Source organism: Brassica rapa, chromosome A01 (genome assembly GCF_000309985.2).
Source record: "Brassica rapa cultivar Chiifu-401-42 chromosome A01, CAAS_Brap_v3.01, whole genome shotgun sequence".
Classification (NCBI taxonomy): Eukaryota; Viridiplantae; Streptophyta; class Magnoliopsida; order Brassicales; family Brassicaceae; genus Brassica; species Brassica rapa.
In genome coordinates, this window is record NC_024795.2 from 27,962,604 (window position 1) to 27,982,663 (window position 20,060).

The 20,060-nt window shown below is 35.5% G+C and overlaps 5 protein-coding genes and 1 pseudogene across 6 annotated transcripts; 3 read left to right on the forward strand and 3 right to left on the reverse strand.

The window, feature by feature from the left end:
• Positions 1 to 686: 686 nt before the first annotated feature.
• Positions 687 to 2,964, forward strand: LOC103849636 (annotated as a pseudogene).
• A 255-nt stretch (positions 2,965 to 3,219) lies between these two features.
• LOC103849648 lies at positions 3,220 to 5,330 on the reverse strand. The gene is made up of 2 exons (XM_009126384.3): positions 3,979 to 5,330; positions 3,220 to 3,898 (listed from the first exon to the last, which is right to left on the reverse strand). Exons 1-2 carry the CDS (start codon positions 4,051 to 4,053, stop codon positions 3,419 to 3,421), a joined length of 555 nt encoding a protein of 184 aa, XP_009124632.1. The 5' UTR covers positions 4,054 to 5,330; the 3' UTR covers positions 3,220 to 3,418.
• A 282-nt stretch (positions 5,331 to 5,612) lies between these two features.
• On the reverse strand, positions 5,613 to 9,392 carry LOC103849657 (probable pectinesterase/pectinesterase inhibitor 23). Of its 2 annotated transcripts, XM_033290874.1 has the most exons (3): positions 8,998 to 9,392; positions 7,024 to 8,927; positions 5,613 to 6,406 (listed from the first exon to the last, which is right to left on the reverse strand). In XM_033290874.1, the coding sequence occupies exons 2-3, from the start codon at positions 8,015 to 8,017 to the stop codon at positions 5,718 to 5,720; spliced, it is 1,683 nt and encodes a 560-aa protein (XP_033146765.1). In that variant the 5' UTR covers positions 8,018 to 8,927; positions 8,998 to 9,392; the 3' UTR covers positions 5,613 to 5,717. The 2 variants fall into 2 exon arrangements, with proteins under 2 accessions (XP_033146765.1, XP_009124640.1); XM_009126392.3 differs by having other exon boundaries at positions 7,024 to 9,392.
• A 427-nt stretch (positions 9,393 to 9,819) lies between these two features.
• LOC103849665 (multiple organellar RNA editing factor 3, mitochondrial) lies at positions 9,820 to 11,182 on the forward strand. Its single transcript, XM_009126397.3, has 4 exons — positions 9,820 to 10,283; positions 10,367 to 10,464; positions 10,688 to 10,753; positions 10,857 to 11,182. Exons 1-4 carry the CDS (start codon positions 9,904 to 9,906, stop codon positions 11,054 to 11,056), a joined length of 744 nt encoding a protein of 247 aa, XP_009124645.1. The 5' UTR covers positions 9,820 to 9,903; the 3' UTR covers positions 11,057 to 11,182.
• A 38-nt stretch (positions 11,183 to 11,220) lies between these two features.
• On the reverse strand, positions 11,221 to 12,149 carry LOC103849674. Its single transcript, XM_009126404.3, has one exon. It carries the CDS (start codon positions 11,917 to 11,919, stop codon positions 11,404 to 11,406), a length of 516 nt encoding a protein of 171 aa, XP_009124652.1. The 5' UTR covers positions 11,920 to 12,149; the 3' UTR covers positions 11,221 to 11,403.
• A 1,740-nt stretch (positions 12,150 to 13,889) lies between these two features.
• Positions 13,890 to 19,503, forward strand: LOC103849685 (pre-mRNA-splicing factor cwf23). Its single transcript, XM_009126410.3, has 4 exons — positions 13,890 to 14,274; positions 18,392 to 18,443; positions 18,569 to 18,636; positions 18,944 to 19,503. Exons 1-4 carry the CDS (start codon positions 14,137 to 14,139, stop codon positions 19,361 to 19,363), a joined length of 678 nt encoding a protein of 225 aa, XP_009124658.1. The 5' UTR covers positions 13,890 to 14,136; the 3' UTR covers positions 19,364 to 19,503.
• The last annotated feature ends 557 nt before the right edge of the window (positions 19,504 to 20,060 follow it).

The following is a 20,060-nucleotide window of genomic DNA, read 5'->3' on the forward strand; positions in this document are numbered from 1 at the left end:
TCTTTTTAATACAGTAGTAGTATCTTTTCTACATGGATACATATGATTAGAAAATGAATTAATCATGTGTTTTATAAAGATACATTTGTATTTTTATCAAATAAATATATGTTTGGCTAGTGGTCTTTAGTCCTACGTGACCTGGCGGATCTGAATCAAATCCATTTTACTTTTTCGATAATAATACAACGAAAATGTTAAATGAAATTCATATTTTTAGACAAAAGTATTTGAATCGTATCTGTTCATAATCATAAGCTTTCATAAATTAATCGTATATCACACTTTAAAACATACTAGTATTATTTATTTAGAAAATGACTAGGATAGCACCAAACCAAGTTTTTGTTCCCAAAGTAGCACTCAAGGCTCAAAGTCACAAAAATAGGTTTCATTAAAGAGGTAAATATACACTTATACCCCTTGGGTTAATTAATCCAAACCTTAGGGTTTAGAGTTAAGGGAGTGGGATTTTGGAATTAGGGTTTAAAATTTTATAAAAAATAAATACTAAAATAAAAAATAAAAATTTATAAAACAGTTTCAAAAATTATTTTTAAACTATAAAAAGAAAATTTGAAAAAAAAATTCAAAAATTTTTTTTTAAAAAAAATTATAAAAATTTCGAATCTGAAAACATATAATCTGAAACTATAAAATTTTTTTTATTATTTTTTTTATTATTTTTTTTTATTTTTATTTTTTTATTTATTTTTGTTTGTTTATTTAATTTAAACCAATGATATTATGGATATTTTATTCTTTAATGAATGTCATTTTTGTGACTTTTTCCTTCTAGTGCTCTTTTTGAGACATAAACTTCAAAAGGTGATATTATTGACAATTTCCCTTATTTATTTATACACTAGTTATGGCCACTTCTGCCAACACTTTCACAAACGATCACCTGACGATTGGTCTGTCTCATGATTCAATACACGCGTGTAACGTTGATCATAGGCTCCTAGCTCTAAAGTATTGCTGACATGACGTGCATGCATAAACTAATCCAATAATCTTTTCTTCTTTTTAGCGTCACTAATCCATTAGTTATATCTATTTAGCTGCCACTTTTAGCTTTAATCAGATTAGAACTAAAACACAAATACAAGTACGTTGTCTTGTCTCTGCCAGAGATTTATTTTTCTTGCTAACTTCTTAGTTGTTGGAGAGGGAATCATAATTCATCTGTTTTTGTTCTCTGCTTCTCCGTATACTCTGGTGAGAATGACGATGATCGCGCGACGGATCTTACGGAGCCATCGGTTTCTCCGTCCATTCATCTCGTCTTCTGTTTGCTCTCCGCCGTTCCGTGCACCGGAGTATCATTCTCAGTCGGTCGCCTCTCCATTCCTTGTCCATTCTCTCTCCGTAAGTTTCTTGAGACCAAATATATAACTTTGTTTTGAGGCGTTGATTGTTTTGGCTTCACTTTTCGATCAGTTCCCGACAAGCTTTTGTAGGGACAAAGAAACATTGTGCCGTTAAAGTTATGAGGAAAAGAAAATATAGTTTTCACTTTTCAAAGGAAAGACTCGTTTGCTAAGACTAATAAGTGTTTAGATTTGTGGTTATTTGTGGGAAGATTAAACAAAGTTGCTTATGATATTTTTGTAATATGGAGGCAGTTGATGAAATGGTGTGGAGGAGGAGGAAGTAGAAGCTGGTTTTCGAACGAAGCCATGGCTATAGATTCAAATGCAGCAGGAGGGTTCATTGATGTGCCGCTGGGCGCTGGCACAAACTGGGGAAGGTATTGCTGAATGTGAGCTTCTCAAGTGGTTTGTCAATGAGGTCCGTTGAGTTTTTTCTTCCTCTGCTAAAATTTTCAATCTTTTTTTATTCTTTATAATCAGCCATTTCCTGCTTTTTGGCAGGGAGATCCTGTGGAAGAGTTTCAGGCACTCTGTGAAGTTCAGAGCGATAAAGCAATTTATTGAGATAACAAGTCGTTTTAAGGGGAAAGTAGCTCTCATTTCACATGCTCCAGGTGACATTATCAAGGTTAGAGAATCATACTAAATAAATTAGTTCAATAAGGCTATGATTAAGCATATCATTTAGATTTTGTTAGAGAAAGTTTTATTTAAAATCGGATGTAAAAATCTTTTGTGTTGAATGTCTATATGTTTTATATGCATTGATGCAAGGTTGGAGAAACTCTAGTTAAGCTAGCTGTAGAAGACGCCCAGGATGCTCTTCTAGTATCCTCTGATAGTTCAAAGTCAAAAACAGACAATCTTGTTGGAGCTCTGTCAACGCCATCTGTTCGTAACCTTGCAAAAGACCTTGGCATAGACATCAATGCCGTTACTGGAAGTGGTAAAGATGGTAGAGTTTTGAAAGAGGACGTTCTTCGTTTTGGTGGCCAAAAAGGAAACATAACAGATTCTGTTACAAGAGGAGACTCTGTTTCTACTACAGCAAGTAACTTTGAAGATCAAATAGTTCCTCTCAGGGGATTCAACCGAGCTATGGTCAAGACAATGACTATGGGCCACAAAAGTACCACATTTTCATTTCGTTGAAGAGATAAACTGCGACGCGCTCGTGAAGCTCAACACTTCTTCAAAGAGAACAACAAAGATTCCACCATGAAACACAATAAATAAATGGAATAAAGAAAAATGGAATGTAGTACAAAAATGAAATAAATTCATTTCATTTATTTATTATCAAAATTGTTATGAGTGTTTTTGTATATTGTTTAGATTTTTTTCTAATTGATAGAATTGATCATTTCAAAGTATTTCAGTAATCAAGCTGCAACCTTAATTCTATTGTTTTCAATTTTCAATGAAACAATTATTACAAATCTTTATGGTATATAACTTTCCATATTCTTCAGGTCATTTTTTATTGGTTGAATACTAGTTAGGTAGATAATTAGTGATGTTTTGTTTAGAAAATGTAAAATACTAAATGTTTTCTAAATTTTGTACACAGTCCTAAAAGGACATCTAATAAAAATACAGGGAGTGATACATAGTCATTATATAGTCAATTTTAGAAAGACTTTCTTTTTTGAACTATAAGTTTAGAAAGACTATAGACTAAAAAGTGAGATTGTATAAAATAAACCTAAAAAGGAGCGCTAATCTCTTTAAAGTATCAACGTTCAGATCGATGTAGTAACGCTCCTTTTCAAATAATCGAATGAGTCGTACACGACAAAGGTATCTCCACTCCTACCGGTCCTAGTGATTTTCAAACATCACATGAAAATATTCCAACTAAATATAATTTAAAATGTTAATACAAGCAGGGAGCAGCATGCATGTATATATATTCTATATTTTCTAAAATGCCAACTAGTAATATTGTTTCACGTGAGACAGATGAAACTTTACAGCTTTCACCACCTCTTGCAGAAAATTTTAAAAACATCACACTGTTATTAAATTTACTATAATAACTTTTACGTGACCAAGTAAATGGGAGAAGAAGAGATAGAGATCCTCTGCTGCTGCTCCATATTATGCTCTCGTAGACTCAAATACGGCACCGCCACGTCACCTTTCCTCGCCGGCGTCAATGTTCCCGCTATAGGTCCCGACGAAGGTCTACTCGTCGTCGTACGGTACGGCATGCCAAACCCGGTTCGACTCTCCGTTGAGTAAACCGGACTCGACATCGACATCGAACCGGTTACGGCGCGAAAGTTCCTGACCCGACAATCTTCGTTGACGGCGACGGTGGTGGAGATTGGCCATTTGCGCCATTTGAAAAAGGGTAAAGCCTTCTTCCACCACCACCGTTTCTTCCTCTTGTTGTGGTGCATTGTGGACCGGGTCGGGTCATCTTTTGAAATGGGTTTCTGGATCTTGAAGTGAAGACTGTTGATGATGGATGACTTCGTTGACGTTTCTCTCTTGTGCTTTCTCGCTTCTTCCATAACCTTTGATTAAAAAAAAAAACAAGATCTCTCCATCAGAAAAAACATACTCAAAAACATAGCTAAACTGTAACGGTACGTACCTGAAAGTAGTTAAAGCCATAATCGCTGAAGTGTTGAGAGTCAGGGATGGGGAAAACAGGGGATTTGTTCGACATTTTCTTCCTCGTGTGTCGTTTGAGATATGGAGTTTTGAGGTGAGTGAGTGCTTTAATGGCTAAAAATGGGTATGTGGAGGGATCGAAGAAGACGGAGAGGGCCGTTGGGGGGAGAGAGTGTGGGGCTCTCTTAATTCAATGCAACGAGACAACGAGTCGTCTATTGTATCGTTTTCAACATTCTCAATCGCTTCTTTCCCTATAATATTGCTTTATATAGATGGCCATACGTTCTCTCCTTTTTTCCAAACCCACTAGGATAATGTATGGTCTTTTTATGATCCTACGCTAGAAAATTTTAATTAAATATTCATATTAAAATATACTAAATAATATTTGAATGTAAATATTTTTGACTAGATTTTAGAAATGCTTTTAAAAAGTTTTAGAAAATATAATATCAGATGTTAAATAAATCTTAATTGATTATTTGAAAATATTTAGTTAGTAAAATATGGAAATTCGTACTATTTCAAAAAAATTGTAGCTATAATTAGGTTATATTTAAATGTGAATAATTAGTAATAGTATAGACTAAGATATATATATAAAATATAGTTTAAAGAAAACTATATCTAGAATTAAGTTGAATCCAACTTTGTGATTCTATTTTAATAGATTGCACATATTTTAATAGATAAATGATAAATATTTTTTTGGAAAGATTAGTGAACACAACTTCTTTTTATATATCACATTAAAAATATCACATTATTATTAGTCAGAGTGTTTATGTAATTCTAAAAAAACAAACAACAAAAGAACAAATAAAATACACATCAATTGTCATTTAAAATTAATACATGTTTTAGCGAGAATTTTTTTTTACACAAGTAAACTTCATACTTAATTTGAAAAGAGTAACTATTATTATTGTCCAAATTTAAGTTTCGGCGCGAGTTATCACCTAATTTTTCTATATAAATGGCCATAGGTTCTTTCTTTTTTCCAAATCCATCAGGACAATGTATGGTCTTTTTATGGTCCTACATTAAATTAATTATTTTAATAAAAATACTTCACAAATAATGTAAAATAATTATGCTCATTATACATTGGGCAATCAACTTATATTGTTTTCTAGCACCCATGTAGATAAAACTAAACTACTATGACTTATGTTAAATTTTTTTGGACACATTTATATTAATTTGTTTATAGGTAGATATATATATATACAATTATATAATTACTATGCTAAATTGTTTTCACCAGATATATTCATCTTCGTAAAAAAATTAATAAACACATCGCATGAGTGGTATTTAATAGTAGGGCAAATAATTTTAGTTTTAGTTTCCGAGACACGAAGAATATATTGATTCCATTGTTCAAAGAACAATATTGGACTTTTTCCAAAAAAAAAGAGTACAATATTGGATATTTCGATGCAGGCAGGCACTCTCGAAGGACGATACATGTGGATAAGCATCACGTGATCTCCACGAACCATGCAACTTCCTCGACTTTCTCATCATTTTTTTAGTATTTATATCACCCCTAGTCTCATGATTCTCTAAAAAGCATACCATTATTAAAGTTAACTCTAAACGAACGACTCATTCGGACAAGCTTATATCATTCTTAAAACAATTTCAGAGAAACACATTAAAAACAAAAAGATGTAAAACCCTGAAGTTAAACGATTCACAAAACGGAATCTCCTACATGCCCGCCGTGTACGGCACTTGCGTCCTTGGAATCCACGTGTTACCACTTAAGAATCTATCACCAGTGTACGACAAAGCCTGTTCAGGCGTCAGTTTCTTGATACCAGGCCATTTAACTCTTTGGGCCTGATTCGCTCCAGGCCCAACATTCAAATGCTCGGCATAGTACAACGTCTTGAGCGCGAAGTCACCGCTCCACGGAAGCCACCCCGCCGGATCGATGACGTCATCGACGATCGTCTTCATGACGATCGTCCTCGAGAACTCCTTCCACGGTCTTCCTAGATACGCCTTGCTCGCGGTTCTCACCGGAATATACGCCGGATCTCCCACAATATGGCAGTTATGGAGCACTATTCCCGTCGGCTCGCGGACGTCGCTGCGTCCCTGAGCGGTGACCATACACGACTGGCCTGCCATAGGTTTGCGCACGACGATTTTGCAGTTTTGGAGGATGCATTGCGAGTCGCCGAAGATGAAGTCCACGGTGCCGGAGACCGTGCAGTCACGGTAGAATTGCCGTTGAGAGTGAACGTATAAGGTGTCTTGGTAACCGTCGATTTGACAGTCGAAGAACACGGCGTAGTCCCCCGAGACTCTTAAGGCTACCGCTTGTCCTCCTTCTGGTCCAGCCGTGTTCTCCATCCCAATGCCCTTTGCTGTGAAGTGCTCTCCCTCTACAGCTGCACATATAAGAAAGGTCGGTCATGTTTAGACGCGGAGTTGAGTTAATGGATAAAACTCTTAGATTATCTAGTAGATGTCTAAACAGTCATAAGTTCGAATAGGCATGTGGGTTCGGTTAGTTAGGGTTATTCGGTTTGGAGGATAGTTTGGTTCAATATAAATCTTACCGAGTTAACTTGAAATAAAGTTTGGTTTCATATAATATTTGGTTAGTTCAGGTTTTGAAAATCCTACGGAAGTTTTTGATTTCGGTTAAACTTTTGTTTAATTTTGTTAAAAAGATCGAATTTATTCGGTTAGTTTGGTTCCAAATCTGATTACTTCGGTTAGTTTAGTTTGTATGGTTTGGTATATATATATATATATATATATATATATATTAAAGAAAACCAAAGTAACCGATGGCAAGCTGAACCGGAAACTGATTTTTTTTACGAAAACCTACCGAATTGAACTAACCGAATTTCGATTCGGTTCAGTTAGGCTGGTTCAGTTCAAAATCTCAGGCTAAGTTGGAGAGTCCGGTTGGAAAATGTCTGCTCATATAGGATGACGTAGGGAACTTCGGACCATAATTTACTTGTCATTAGAATAAACAAAATTCGAAACTCACTCAGGGGAGCTGTTAGGTACGTCTTGACTTTCCCGATACCGAAGTTAAGGCTACCAGTGATTACGGTCTTGGTCGGTCCATCACCGATGAAAGTGACGTACGGCATCTTCCTAGTGACCACTACTTTCTCCTTGTATACACCTTCCTTGATGTGGATGACGAATGGCACTTTGTTTTCTTTAGGCACAGCGTTTAGAGCATCGTTGATAGTCTTGAACTGACCACTTCCATCTTGAGCCACCACTGCATTAGCCTTCACCGGTGGTCCTCCCGGTGCTCCCATGAGCCTCCTCGCCTCTGGTCCAACCCAAGTTGGTACACCATCCTCTTCAGTAGATAAAAGCTTCCTAGCGTTGTTTTCAAAAGCTCCGGTTAGTTCCGTGGCGTTGGAGTTGAGGTCAGTAACCATTGCAAGACTATTACTGCTTAGCTGTCTTGATCTTTTAAAAATGTTGATCATATCGTGCTTAAGAGTAGATTTAATCTCCTCAAAGGTATCAATACAAGTCTGCTGGAACGCGATGGAGCCACTTATCCAAACCCGAAGATCCTTGATAAACCTTTCAATCTCATCAACCGAGACCTTATGGTCAACACATTTTTTCAGATCAGCAATAGCGTCGTTCATGACCTTCTCACAAAGCTCAAAAGCGTCTTTAGCTTCAGGGTGTTTGTCAGCTTTGTGTTTAACATCTTCAGAGGCTTTCTTGAGACCTTCTTGAATTGATTTGATGGTGACGTTGAAGCTGAGCTTGATGAGGGCGAGTGGCTCGGTGGATTTGGGAGATGCGTCCATTAAGCTTTTGAGGCAAGTCTCTTTGTAGTCGGTTGGTGCACAAACTGTTTTAACCGCTTTAGTGTTTTGCCTGATCTCGTTTTCGTTGGGTGAGTTTTTGGATGCTATGATGGCTACAGAGACAACCATTATGACTAGCAAACCCGAGACAACACCCGCTATGATGCATTTCTTCTTCTTGTCACCATCAAGCGCCATCTTTTATACAAAACTTAAAAGGTCCAAAGAGGTAAAATTTTCAAGACTTTTTTTCCTAATGTGTTTTATTTTTTAAATGTTGGAAATGGAGTAGAGGGGGCCTTCCAAGTGTGGCTATAAGGCCCCTTCTAGCTCTGGTTTTATTTTATTTTTGGTGAGTGAATTTTTTTTTTTTGGTATCTACAAAACTTTGGACAAAAATGGGTTGAAAGATCTCGATGGGATTTATATAGAGAGGAGTTGTAATGCTATTTTTGGGGTTTAAGGAAAGGAAGAACATGAGGTTATGTTACAGTTTCTGTCTTTAGGAAGACTATCTTTGTTTCCGACAAGTTTGTGATCCTTTCTCTCTATATCTGAAACGTTTGGCTTGCCGCTTTTACGATAAGCCTATGAATAGTAGTATGGTTTTAGAAGCATGAGTTCATGGGATCATGATAACTTTTTATAAAGAAAATAGGTATGATTCTAAATTTCTAATCATTCATACTGAATGAGGATTGATTTAGATATACAGAATAAGAAGCAGATGCCATGAGGCATGAGATGAGTCTCACAATGCATTTTGTATTAACAAGATACAGTTGAGAAGATGTTGTATAAAACTTATTTAGGTTTACTGTACTGTGGTTTCAGTAAAAGGCACAAGCGCATGCTTATTTTGATGCATGTAGAATACAAAACATCTGATTCTTTTTCTGAGAAAATAATGTTAAAGCTTTGAAGCTCTCTGTAGTTCTAATTTGCCAATGGTTCCAAGATGAACCTCGTCAGCTCCATCAGCAATCCTGAGGGTTCTAGCCGTTGTTGCCCACAGATGAGCCAAGAATGTGTCCGAGGATAAACAAGCTGCTCCATGGACTTGCACTGCTGTGTCCAGTACCTTCAACGCCATGTTTGGAGCTGCAACCTGAGTAGCAAAGTTGATTTTGCTTCTTCAAGATCTACTTTCTCAAGAGAACAATATATAATCTTTTTACCTTGGCCATTGGGAGAATCCCTCGAGCTCTTTTTGTCCAATTAAAAAGAGAGAGGAAATAATCTCATTAAGCTATATATATTAATCATCTGGTTTATCTAGAAAGATTATACTGATGACTACAATTGGACAAGCTTAATGAAAGTTTGAAATAGGCATGGGCAAAAAAAAAAAACGGAACAGAACCGAAATATCTGATACTGGAACCGGAGTGAAACCCTCAAATACCCGAATGATTCCTATATTGTTATATCCAAAATAATCGAACATGTATCCAAATATATTAAAATATTAATTACGTATACATATTACATAATTTAATATAAATAATTTAAAAATTATTAAAAGTATCTGGAAATATTTGAATTAAACTAAATTATTATAAAGTATCCAAACTACCTAAAAGTATCCAAAAATATCCAGATAGTTATCCAAAATATCTAAAGTAATTCAAAATATTCGAGATTATTATCTGAATCATCCGAATTATTCGATATTTTATCCAAAATACCCAGTATTTTACCTGAATCATCCAAAATAACTGAAACGGAACCAGAACCAGAACCATAATTAAATGAGAATCAAATGTTTTTCGGGTATTTTCTGGTTTTTAGTTCTACTATCATAACCAGATCGAACCGAAAATTATCTGAACCGAATCTGAACCAGAAATAGGTTACGTAGTAAATGGATCCGATCCTCTAACCCATTATCCGATATCCGAAACTCTGACCGATACCTGAAATGACCCGACCTAGTTTGAAACATCAAAAGGACTGTTTGATTACACTTAATAGCCCATCTAGAAAACATAAACTAACGGCCCACTTAGCCCATATTGTTTATCGGAAGCGTACTGAAGTGAAGAGAGAAAAAAGAGAAGAAGCTGAAACCCTCACCGGCGGCGATGGCTCATTTCACAGTCCGGCGCAAGTTAGCGACCGTCCTAACTGATACCCTCTCTTCGTCCACTTCCTCTTACTCTTCGTTCTCCACGCTCTCTTCCCGCTCTCGATTCGCCTTGCCTTTAATCGACAAGCTTTCCTCGACCCGAACCGGATTAGGCCCGTGTTACGTAACGACCCGACCCAAGACATCCGGGTCGGGATACTCGCCCCTGAACGATCCTTCCCCGAACTGGAGCAACCGCCCGCCGAAGGAGACGATTCTTCTGGACGGGTGCGATTACGAGCACTGGCTCATCGTCATGGAGTTCGCTGATCCCAAACCGACCGAAGATGAGATGATCAGTGCTTATGTCAAAACGTTGACCTCAGTTGTCGGCAGGCAAAATCTCTTTTCTTTTTAATAATCATTTCGTTTGTGCATTTTGGAATTTGATTTTTTTTTTGTTTGGGTTTTTGTTGTAGCGAGGAGGAGGCAAAGAAGAAGATTTATTCGGTCTGCACTTCGACGTACACCGGCTTTGGTGCTTTGATCTCTGAAGAGCTTTCTTGCAAAGTCAAAGGTTGTTACTTTGACTTTTATATAGCTTCAATGCTCATGTAGATATACTCTAAAATGGTTTCTATGTTTGTGAGCTGCAGACGAAACATATCTTGATCTTGTTCTGTCTGAATGTGAATTATTGTCTGTAGAGATAGGGCAGACTATTTATATATCAGTCTTTGGTTTGGAACTTCTGGTATATATAAGATATCTAATTAGAGTTGTGTTGTGTGATTCTTCAGGGTTGCCTGGTGTTCTCTGGGTCTTACCAGATTCTTATCTTGATGTACCAAACAAAGACTATGGAGGTTCGTAATTTTTTTTTTTTTTTTTTTTTTGGATTTCATCTATACATTGTGAGAGATAAGTTTAGCGTCTAAACCAAATTTGTTTTTTTTGGTGATGTTTCAGGTGACTTGTACATTGAAGGAAAGGTGATACCAAGACCACAGTACAGGTTCACTGAACAGCGCCAAACTAGAAATCGTTCTAGGCCTAGGTACGATAGGCGCCGTGAGACTGTGCAGGTGGAGAGGAGAGAGCCAACATCACAGAACTGGAACCAAAATCAACCACCAGCATCCATGGGTAATCAAGCTCCCGAGAGTTAAGAAACAAGCACAGTGCTTAATAATAATATAAATCCTTGTTACTCACATGAACAAGTATGCATTTGTAACGGAGTTTACTAAGCTTATCCAGTTATACTAAGCTTGTCAGTTATATAACTTATATTACATGCCCACTCAAATCTACAGCTATTATCCATTATGTCAAGAGAATTAACAATTATCCACAGTATCATCATTCTTGTTTCTAAGGACATGAACTCCTCTGGGAATCCAAAATAAGATTGCAAAACCAAATGAAATTTATGTACAATGTATATAAATAATTAATTATAAGTACACATCGAGAGATCATTCAGACATGTGACTGTAACCAAACCACGAAGTTGTCAGCACACCGGAGATAACGTGAGGCTCAACTTCTCCCTTTCACCGTCAGTCACGATTCTCACTATCCTCTTGAACGCGAAATGTACACAGTTCGACAACGCGATCCAGCAAATCACTTCATACACAAACTCCATTGCTGGATCCGACCAAGACCACGACGAAGACTCATCCCAACCACCACCACCGTAGTTCCATCCCTTTCCACCGCCATCGTCGCCACCGCCAGATCCGAATGGACCGTCGTTACCACCGATAAAATCGCCTTCTAGTAGAAAACGACCAAAATCGCCACCGTCTTCGCCGAAGGAAACGCGCTTCGTACGCCGCTTCTTGCGGATCCTTCTGATTGTCTTATAAGAGCTGGCTCTGACCGGTGAAGAGGAGATTGCATCAACGGCGAACGAAATGTGATTCGTCAAATCCCATCGGTTGAGAAGAGATTTTCCAAACGCTATGCCTCGCTTCGCCGTGAAAACTGAGACTGTATCGGCGCCGATCAGAGAGAACTCCATCATCTATAAATCTGGCGACCACTTGCCGGTAGTGTCGGAAATAACTAAATATCGAGAAGCTGACTCGGATCCGAGTAAGGCGGGTAAGTTCGGACACGTAACTGACTTTACGTACACGTGGTTATAAAAAAAACAGATGGGACCCTCGAAAAGCCTCAAAAGGTGGGCTATATAACTCAAGTTGGGCCATATTCCATTTATAAAATTTAAAAGCCCAAGAAAGTCCGTTTGTTGCGTAAACTATATTGGTTTCCCTCCTAAATCGAGAGATAGAAGTAGAACAGAATCATAAGTTACAAATGTGACTTTCTTGACCACTTGCATTGGTATTTCAGATGTTTTAATGTTCTTATAAACTTGTTGGTTCTGCCTTTGTCTGAAAACACACGGAAAACTGTAGCGATCATTTATAGCATAATGGAAGAAACTGTACTTTCGGCTCGTAAACAAATGGTGCTGGGGATTGATCATTGACAGCTTCACCATAAATCTCACGTGCGCACTGACACTTGTGTTCTCGGACTATACTATGCATGCATTCCAAATTATATTCATAACCTTCTATATTTTCCCTCTCCATATCTTAAACTTTATCAAATACAGTATAGAACTTTTTCTGAAATCATTCTCATCATATGTAACTCCACATTTTGGCTTCCGAGTATATATATCTTCGGTACTATTACCACAAAGATTATTCCCAGTATAAGCATATGTAAATCTATATTACCACAAATATTATCTCATTAATGCTTCGTTATGTAGTATTAAGTCCACAGAATAACAACTTTTCATGTTTATCTTTTTATTCTTCTAAACTCTTTTTTTCAAACTGTATGAACTTAAAGAGTCATAGCCTTGTAAACTTTGTTATTAAATTGCTAAGTAAAACAGTAAAATGTTTTGATTAATCAAGAAATATTAGATCCGAAGATACATCTTTTTAGGCTGAGATGAGCATTTCAATATTCTTCTCAAGCATACTTGAACAAAAGGCTGACTTCTCATTCCTTGGAAGGGGTCACATAAAACCACAAATGTCATGTTAGTATCGGGCGTCTTGGTTTTCTACTTTGAGAAGTAATGAGAGTATACCAATAAACATCCTAAATACATAATTAAATAAAAATTCAGGACATAATCAAGAAGTTAGCATCCCCATGCGAATTTTACTTTCGGGTGACCAATTACTAACCGCTATGTTTGACTTAATACTGATCTTGAGCAGTGATCTATTAGATTTCGAATTATATACTAGTACTACTGAAGTTTGTTTGGCTTCATTACAATAAGTCAGCCACAAGCAAAAGATAAATATTGTTTATGATATAAAATACTGTATTTAGAGGATTTGTTGGGCTTATAAATTATCGTGCATGCAACATTAGGTACATACTTAGCTTATGTCCAAAGCCATTGTCATATACTATTGGTGTTGTCTCTAGTTATAGTCAAACATCAAACACCAGAAAAAAAAAATCACGAAATCCAATCTAAATCCAATTTTCAAAGCAGTGCCAGTTAACATTTTTTTATGTATATATATACTCACATACATATACATATAGTATTAGATTTCCGAGAGTTTTGTTTTGGAACCATCAAATTTGATTATATGAAACCAATATAAAAATCACCGCAGCTTCGATACTTCATGTATTCGATAAAAATAAAATAGAAGTTGGGTAGTCGCTTCATTTTCTTGTTTATGTCACCAACTTTGTTTGTTTCACCTATTTCATTTGGTTTCAAATAAAGACATCCTTTAGTATATGGTTGTTCATGTTATCTATCACAAGTTTCATGTTCTACTTTTAAGTTTTGTACATATAACAGAAATAATAACGTTACTCTTGTATTATAAATTCTGTCATAATTCAAAAAACTATACCTAACTATTATGGATGGAATTTACTATTTACTATCCACTTCACCACGTAACCTTAGTTATTCATACATGATAAATCTACGGTTACGTTTACCCGTTCTTCTATTTGAAAATTTGGGTATATTTCGCTATAACTTATTCTTTTATAATAAATGGATCAATTTATATCTCTTCTCTCTCTTCTAATTTAAAATGTTTCTCCCGCAAAGTCTGCCTGCCTTCTCTTAACGTATTTTCCTCCTCTCTCTCTCTCTCTCTCTCTGCTCACTCCTACCATTTTCTTTCCCTAGAGAAAAGTTTTTCCTGGAAAGATTCTTGAAACTATTCTTGCAATGGGTAAGATCCGACCCGGACCGGATCCAAAAGCGGCATTGGTCTCAGAGATTTGTTCCCTGTCGAGATCACCAATCTCTTGCATTCACATCAATCGCTCGGGTTCATGTTTCATCGACTGGTATCTCATTCTCGGTGTATGTTCTTTTCTCATGTCTCAGTTTTTAAATATACTGGATACATTTTAATTGCCTTCTTTTTTTGGGATTTTTGCAAAATTGACCTACAACTTAAAGTCAAACACAAAACTAACCTCCCTTTTTTTTGAAAATTGGTTTTGCCCTATTCACCCCACAAGTTCATATAATTTACGAAAATGCCATCAATTTTTTTTTTTTTTTTTTCGAAAATGACATTTTTACTCTCTCACCCTCATCATCATCAAGTAATTACAAGATTGCCATTGTCATCAATACCACAACCACCATGAACAACCAATTTGAAGCTCTTAATGCTCCCAAAATCGATTTACCCTTCTTCTTTTTCCATTCTTGTGAACTAAACACAACATATCTCTCACTTTCTCTCCACAATGAGCTAAAAAAACCCAAGATTTTGATTCTAAAATTTTTATGGTTCATAAAGTCATAGAAGCTAACGATTATGGGTGGGTGACTTTCGTTTGTGATTCTGTGTGCTTGGAGAAGTCTTATGTATGCTAAGGAACTTATCTCACCAATTTAAGGTATGACATCGAGTTTTTTTCCAGATCTGTTCGTCAGACGACTTACTTGGGAAGTCGTCTCGCTGTAGACGACTTACCTTTCAGTCGTCTGGCTGTAGACGACTTACCTGGAAGTCGTCTGGTCAACGCAGAGGTTATTTTTGCAATTGACTTTGAAATCTGTAACCTGAGACGACTGAAAGTTAAGTCGTCTACTATTGTTTGGTTTCAAAAAAAATTCCAAAGAACCTAGACGACTTACATTTCAGTCGTCATAGGTTAGTTTTGCATTTGACTGGATAATTTCAGAAGTTTGACTTCCCCAGACGACTTACATTTCAGTCGTCTGGCGAAAATTAAAATAATAATATTTTTTTAAAAGTAAACGACTTACAATTAAGTAGTCATAGGTTAGTTTTGCAATTGAAAAAAAAACTTCAAGATTTAATTATACACAGACGACTTATAATTCAGTCGTCCACCAGACGACTTAATTGTAAGTCGTCCAGGACTTTTTTTCCGAGATTCTGGTCAAACCTCGTAAATCCTGGACGACTTACATTTCAGTCGTCTCGTGGACGACTGAATTATAAGTCGTCTGTATATAATTAAATCTTGAAGTTTTTTTTTCAATTGCAAAACTAACCTATGACGACTTAACTGTAAGTCGTCTACTTTTAAAAAAATATTATTATTTTAATTTTCACTAGACGACTGAAATGTAAGTCGTCCAAAAAGTCAAACTTCTGAAATAATCCAGTCAAATGCAAAACTAACCTCTGACGACTGAAATGTAAGTCGTCTAGCTTTTTTGGAGTTTTTTTTTAACCAAACAATAGTAGACGACTTAACTTTCAGTCGTCCGAAATAACAGATTTCAAAGTCAATTGCAAAAATAACCTCTGCGTTGACCAGACGACATATAGTTTAGTCGTCTAGACAACTTAGATTGAAGTCGTCCGCGTCTTCTCCACTAGTTTTTAAGTCTTCTACGTTAGTTTTTGAATAACTTGTATTTTTAAGAGTGATAAGTAACTTCAAGATATGTAAAACTCATATTTACAAAATATGTTCTCTCCCTTAGTTTTACTAAATTTGACTAAGTTTTTCAATGCAAACTTATAAAAAATATGAAATGCTTTGACTAGTTACTATTATTTGTTTCCATCTCTTACCAACATTCTTGTTTATTAAGATGAGAAAAAGGCCATTGGAGTTTATTATTGCATATGAGAGATCCAAAGATAAGAAAAAGGCTACTGAAGTCTATTATTTCATTGATTTGTAAATGTGTAAACACATTGTTAGCACATTTAATACATCTTGGAAAACATTATTACTGATTTTACAAAAAATTCACAACTAAAAGAGTATACATGCAATTTACAAAACAGACCACAAACAAAACTATTATAGATCATTCATCTACAAAGACAAGCTTGGATTCCACTTGAGTAGACAAGACCAGACAACTTTTAAGAAGTCCAGACGACTTCTAAGAAGTCCAGACGACTTCCAGAAAGTTCAGACGACTTTGCCAGAAGACTTTTAGGAAGTTCAGACGACTTCCAGACGACTTTACATGAAGTCCAGACGACTTTTAGGAAGTCCAGACGACTTCCAGACGACTTCCAGACGACTAACAAGTAAGTCGTCCCAGAAGTCTTCCAGATCTGAAAAACCTGCATATTAAATCCAGATCTGGAAAACCTGCATATTCAAAAACGTTCAAATGGCTTAAAAACAGAAAAAATGAATGGAAGATTAGATAAATCTACCTTTACAGAACACACAAAAATACATATCTAAAAATAAAAGATCTACCTTTAAATTAGTGGAAGATGAGTACCATCTAATTAAAAACCTGCAAAAAAAAAATAGATTAGTAACAAAGACATGAGACAAAATTGAAAAATTCATATAAAGTTTGGTGTTTTCAAGTCAAAGAGATTAGAGTGGGTTTGGAGAGTTTTAGTTTGGGAAAAAAGTAAGAACTTTATACAACAAGAAGTTACCAAATGAAGAAAAATCAGACATAAGAACTTACCAAAACGCTCAGAAAAATCCAGACGACTTCCTAGAAGTCCAGACGACTTCCTGGAAGTCCAGACGACTTCCTGGAAGTCCAGACGACTTCCTGGAAGTCCAGACGACTTCCTGGAAGTCCAGACGACTTTGTCAGAAGACTTCCAAGAAGGCCAGACGACTTCCAGACGACTTCCAGACGACTAACAGGTAAGTCGTCCCAGAAGTCTTCCAGATCTGAAAAACCTGCACATCAAATCCAGATCTGAAAAACCTGCATATCCAAAAACGTTCAAATGACTTAAAAATAGAGAAAATGAGTGGAAGATTAGATAAATCTACATTTATAGAACACACAAAAATACATATCTAAAATTAATAGATCTACCTCTAAATTAGTGGAAGATGAGTACCATTTGATTAAAAACCTGCAAAAGAGATAGATTAATAAGAAATACATGAGACAAAACTGAAAAATTCATATAAAGTTTGGTGTTTTCAAGTCAAAGAGATTAGAGAGAGGTTGAAGAGTTTTAGAATGATGAACATTACATTTTTGTTGCAGCCATTTGAGAGGAGGGGAGAGAATGTGTAAATTTTTCTTTTTATAGGGAGACAAAAAATCCAATTAGATTAAATATTTTTGACTCAGACGACTTCCTGGACGACTTACATTTCAGTCGTCTGGTGAAGAAATTAAAACAGACGACTTACATGTAAGTCGTCCAGAAGAGTTTAATATTTTTAGCGGGAAATTAAATATTTTTAGCGGGAAACTAAAATAGAAGACTTCCCAGACGACTTACAAGTAAGTCGTCTGGACGACTGAAATATATGTCGTCTGGGTAAATTATTCAACAGACGACTGAAATATAAGTCGTCCACACCCTAAACATAACCCCTAAACTTAATTATCTAATTAAACACTTCATAAAACCAAATCAAACTTGAAAAGTGTTTACTATACACAAAAATAAACACATATAGGTGAAAACTAATTTTTGAAAAAAATATTTTAGTTTTTCAAAATCTAACCCTAACAATACATACAATACTACAACATATGTTTGCCAAACTCCTAAACCAAAGTATTTCATGATTCACTACTTTCACTCATCTATCTTCAAAACAAATCAATTTTATCATATCTTAATTTATATTAGTTAAAACTGTTTATAATTACTTGATTTTTATTTTTTACGCATCAAAATATTTTTTTACAAGATTTATAAATTATTTTTAAAATAAACTGGTACTAGACGACTTACACTTCAGTCGTCCAGACGACTTCCAACATCTCAGATGACTCAGACGATTTACTGGGGCTATATTCGTAAAAATGGCTTCTGTTTTTTTGTTTGGTCACAAGGGGCTGAGCTGTAATTTCACTAGGCTTTTAGGTTAGTTTTGCATTTGATTCAAGTTTGGGTATAGGTTTGGGATTAAAATCAAGTTGTGGGTTAGTTTTGGAAAAAACCCCTCTTTTTTTTTGTTCAATCATTTTAATTACCTTCTATTCATATTAAAAAGAGACATTGGATTGATTATGTATATGATTTATACAGGTCCAGGAAGATGCCGAGGTCAAGCTCATACGTAAACGATATCACAAACTAGGTCAGGTTCCATATCAGTTTCATTTTTGGATTTGAATGTGATTAGTTATCAATGTTAGACTTTAAATATTTTATTTCATAGTTTATCTCTACGATAAATCGTTATTTTTTTGTTTGTTTGTTCAGCTCTGAAGATTCATCCCGATAAAAACAATCACCCAAAAGCGGATATTGCTTTCAAGCTCATCCACGAGGTCAGCCATTTTTATCTTATTTATAAATTCAATTCCCAGCAAGCTACACGTGAATATATTTATTATTTTCTCAGGAAATACAATAATACATTGTTATTAGTTTAAGCTATAAAAGGTGTGTTGGGACATAAATCGTACGCTTAATAATAGCATCCTCGTGTTATCCATGAACTCATTCATTGTCCCAGTACAATATAGTGATCCTATAACCCGGTTTGGCGGGTTCAATTAAGTTGTACTGAGTAACCCGGTTATGTTCCGGTTTTCTAGAGCTTACTTGGTTTCTTGTTGTCTTGAGCGCATGTAGGCTTATTTATGTCTTTCAGACGAAACAAAGAGAAGATGCTTCAACACAGACCGTCGAAAGAATACATGTCTGAAATGCAGCCGAGTCTCACACAAAACCAAAGAGAACCGCACAGAGACTAAACCGAACCGGTTTTGTCAAACCCTCAGGGACATTAGGGATAAGTTCAGAGAAGAGAACAAGGTGATAGAGAGATGTCTAAAGACCAACGGTGCAAATTTCATGGGGAACCTAACCGAGGAAACCCCGGTTTTTGGTACACCGAAACAGAACCGGTTTAAGAAGGAGTTGCCGGTTTTTAATCCATCGGACTACAAGTTATGTGGTTATCCACATGTGAGGAACCGGGTGTTGGATAATAACTTGTCGGATTGGAAGATGTTCATGAGAAGCAGATCCACATGTGTTCACTCTTCATGATGATGATAAAGTTTTTTTCAGTTATTTCTTTTTTACTTATTCTTTGTCATTTTAGTAAGCTTTAATGAATTATTTCATAATTCAAACTCATATAAAACTTTTGATTACAGGTAATCACCATTAGTTAACTCATACAAAAATTGCTAGTTGGTACAATTTTGTATAGTTAGATGCAGAGCCGGAGTTGATCCAATTGTTGTGAAACAATTTAATGGGACCTCTACTTCATAGGCTACCAACTTTCATTTTTTAAATTTTTTTTTATATATTCATATAAATATGTAAGTATAAAATAAAATGGTTAACAAAAATAAATAAAAGTAAAAATTTATTTGTAGATTATGTAAAATTAACAGAAAATAGATTACATTTCTATTTAAATATAAAGTATAATTACTTTTATTTTTTTTATAAAAAATTTATATATTCATATAAATATGTAAGTATAAAATAAAATGGTTAACAAAAATAAATAAAAGTGAATTTTTTTGTAGATTATGTAAAAGTAAATATGTAATATTATGTATAATATAACTTTAATATTTTTTTTATAAAAATAAAAAAATTGGAATGGCCTCCTACAGGCCGTTTTCTGGTTTTATGCTCCCTTCACTATGTACAGATTCAGTGGTTTCATGTCATCTTCTAGTTATAACTTATAAGTCGTCTGAGTCTGACGTATCATCTTTGTAAAGTG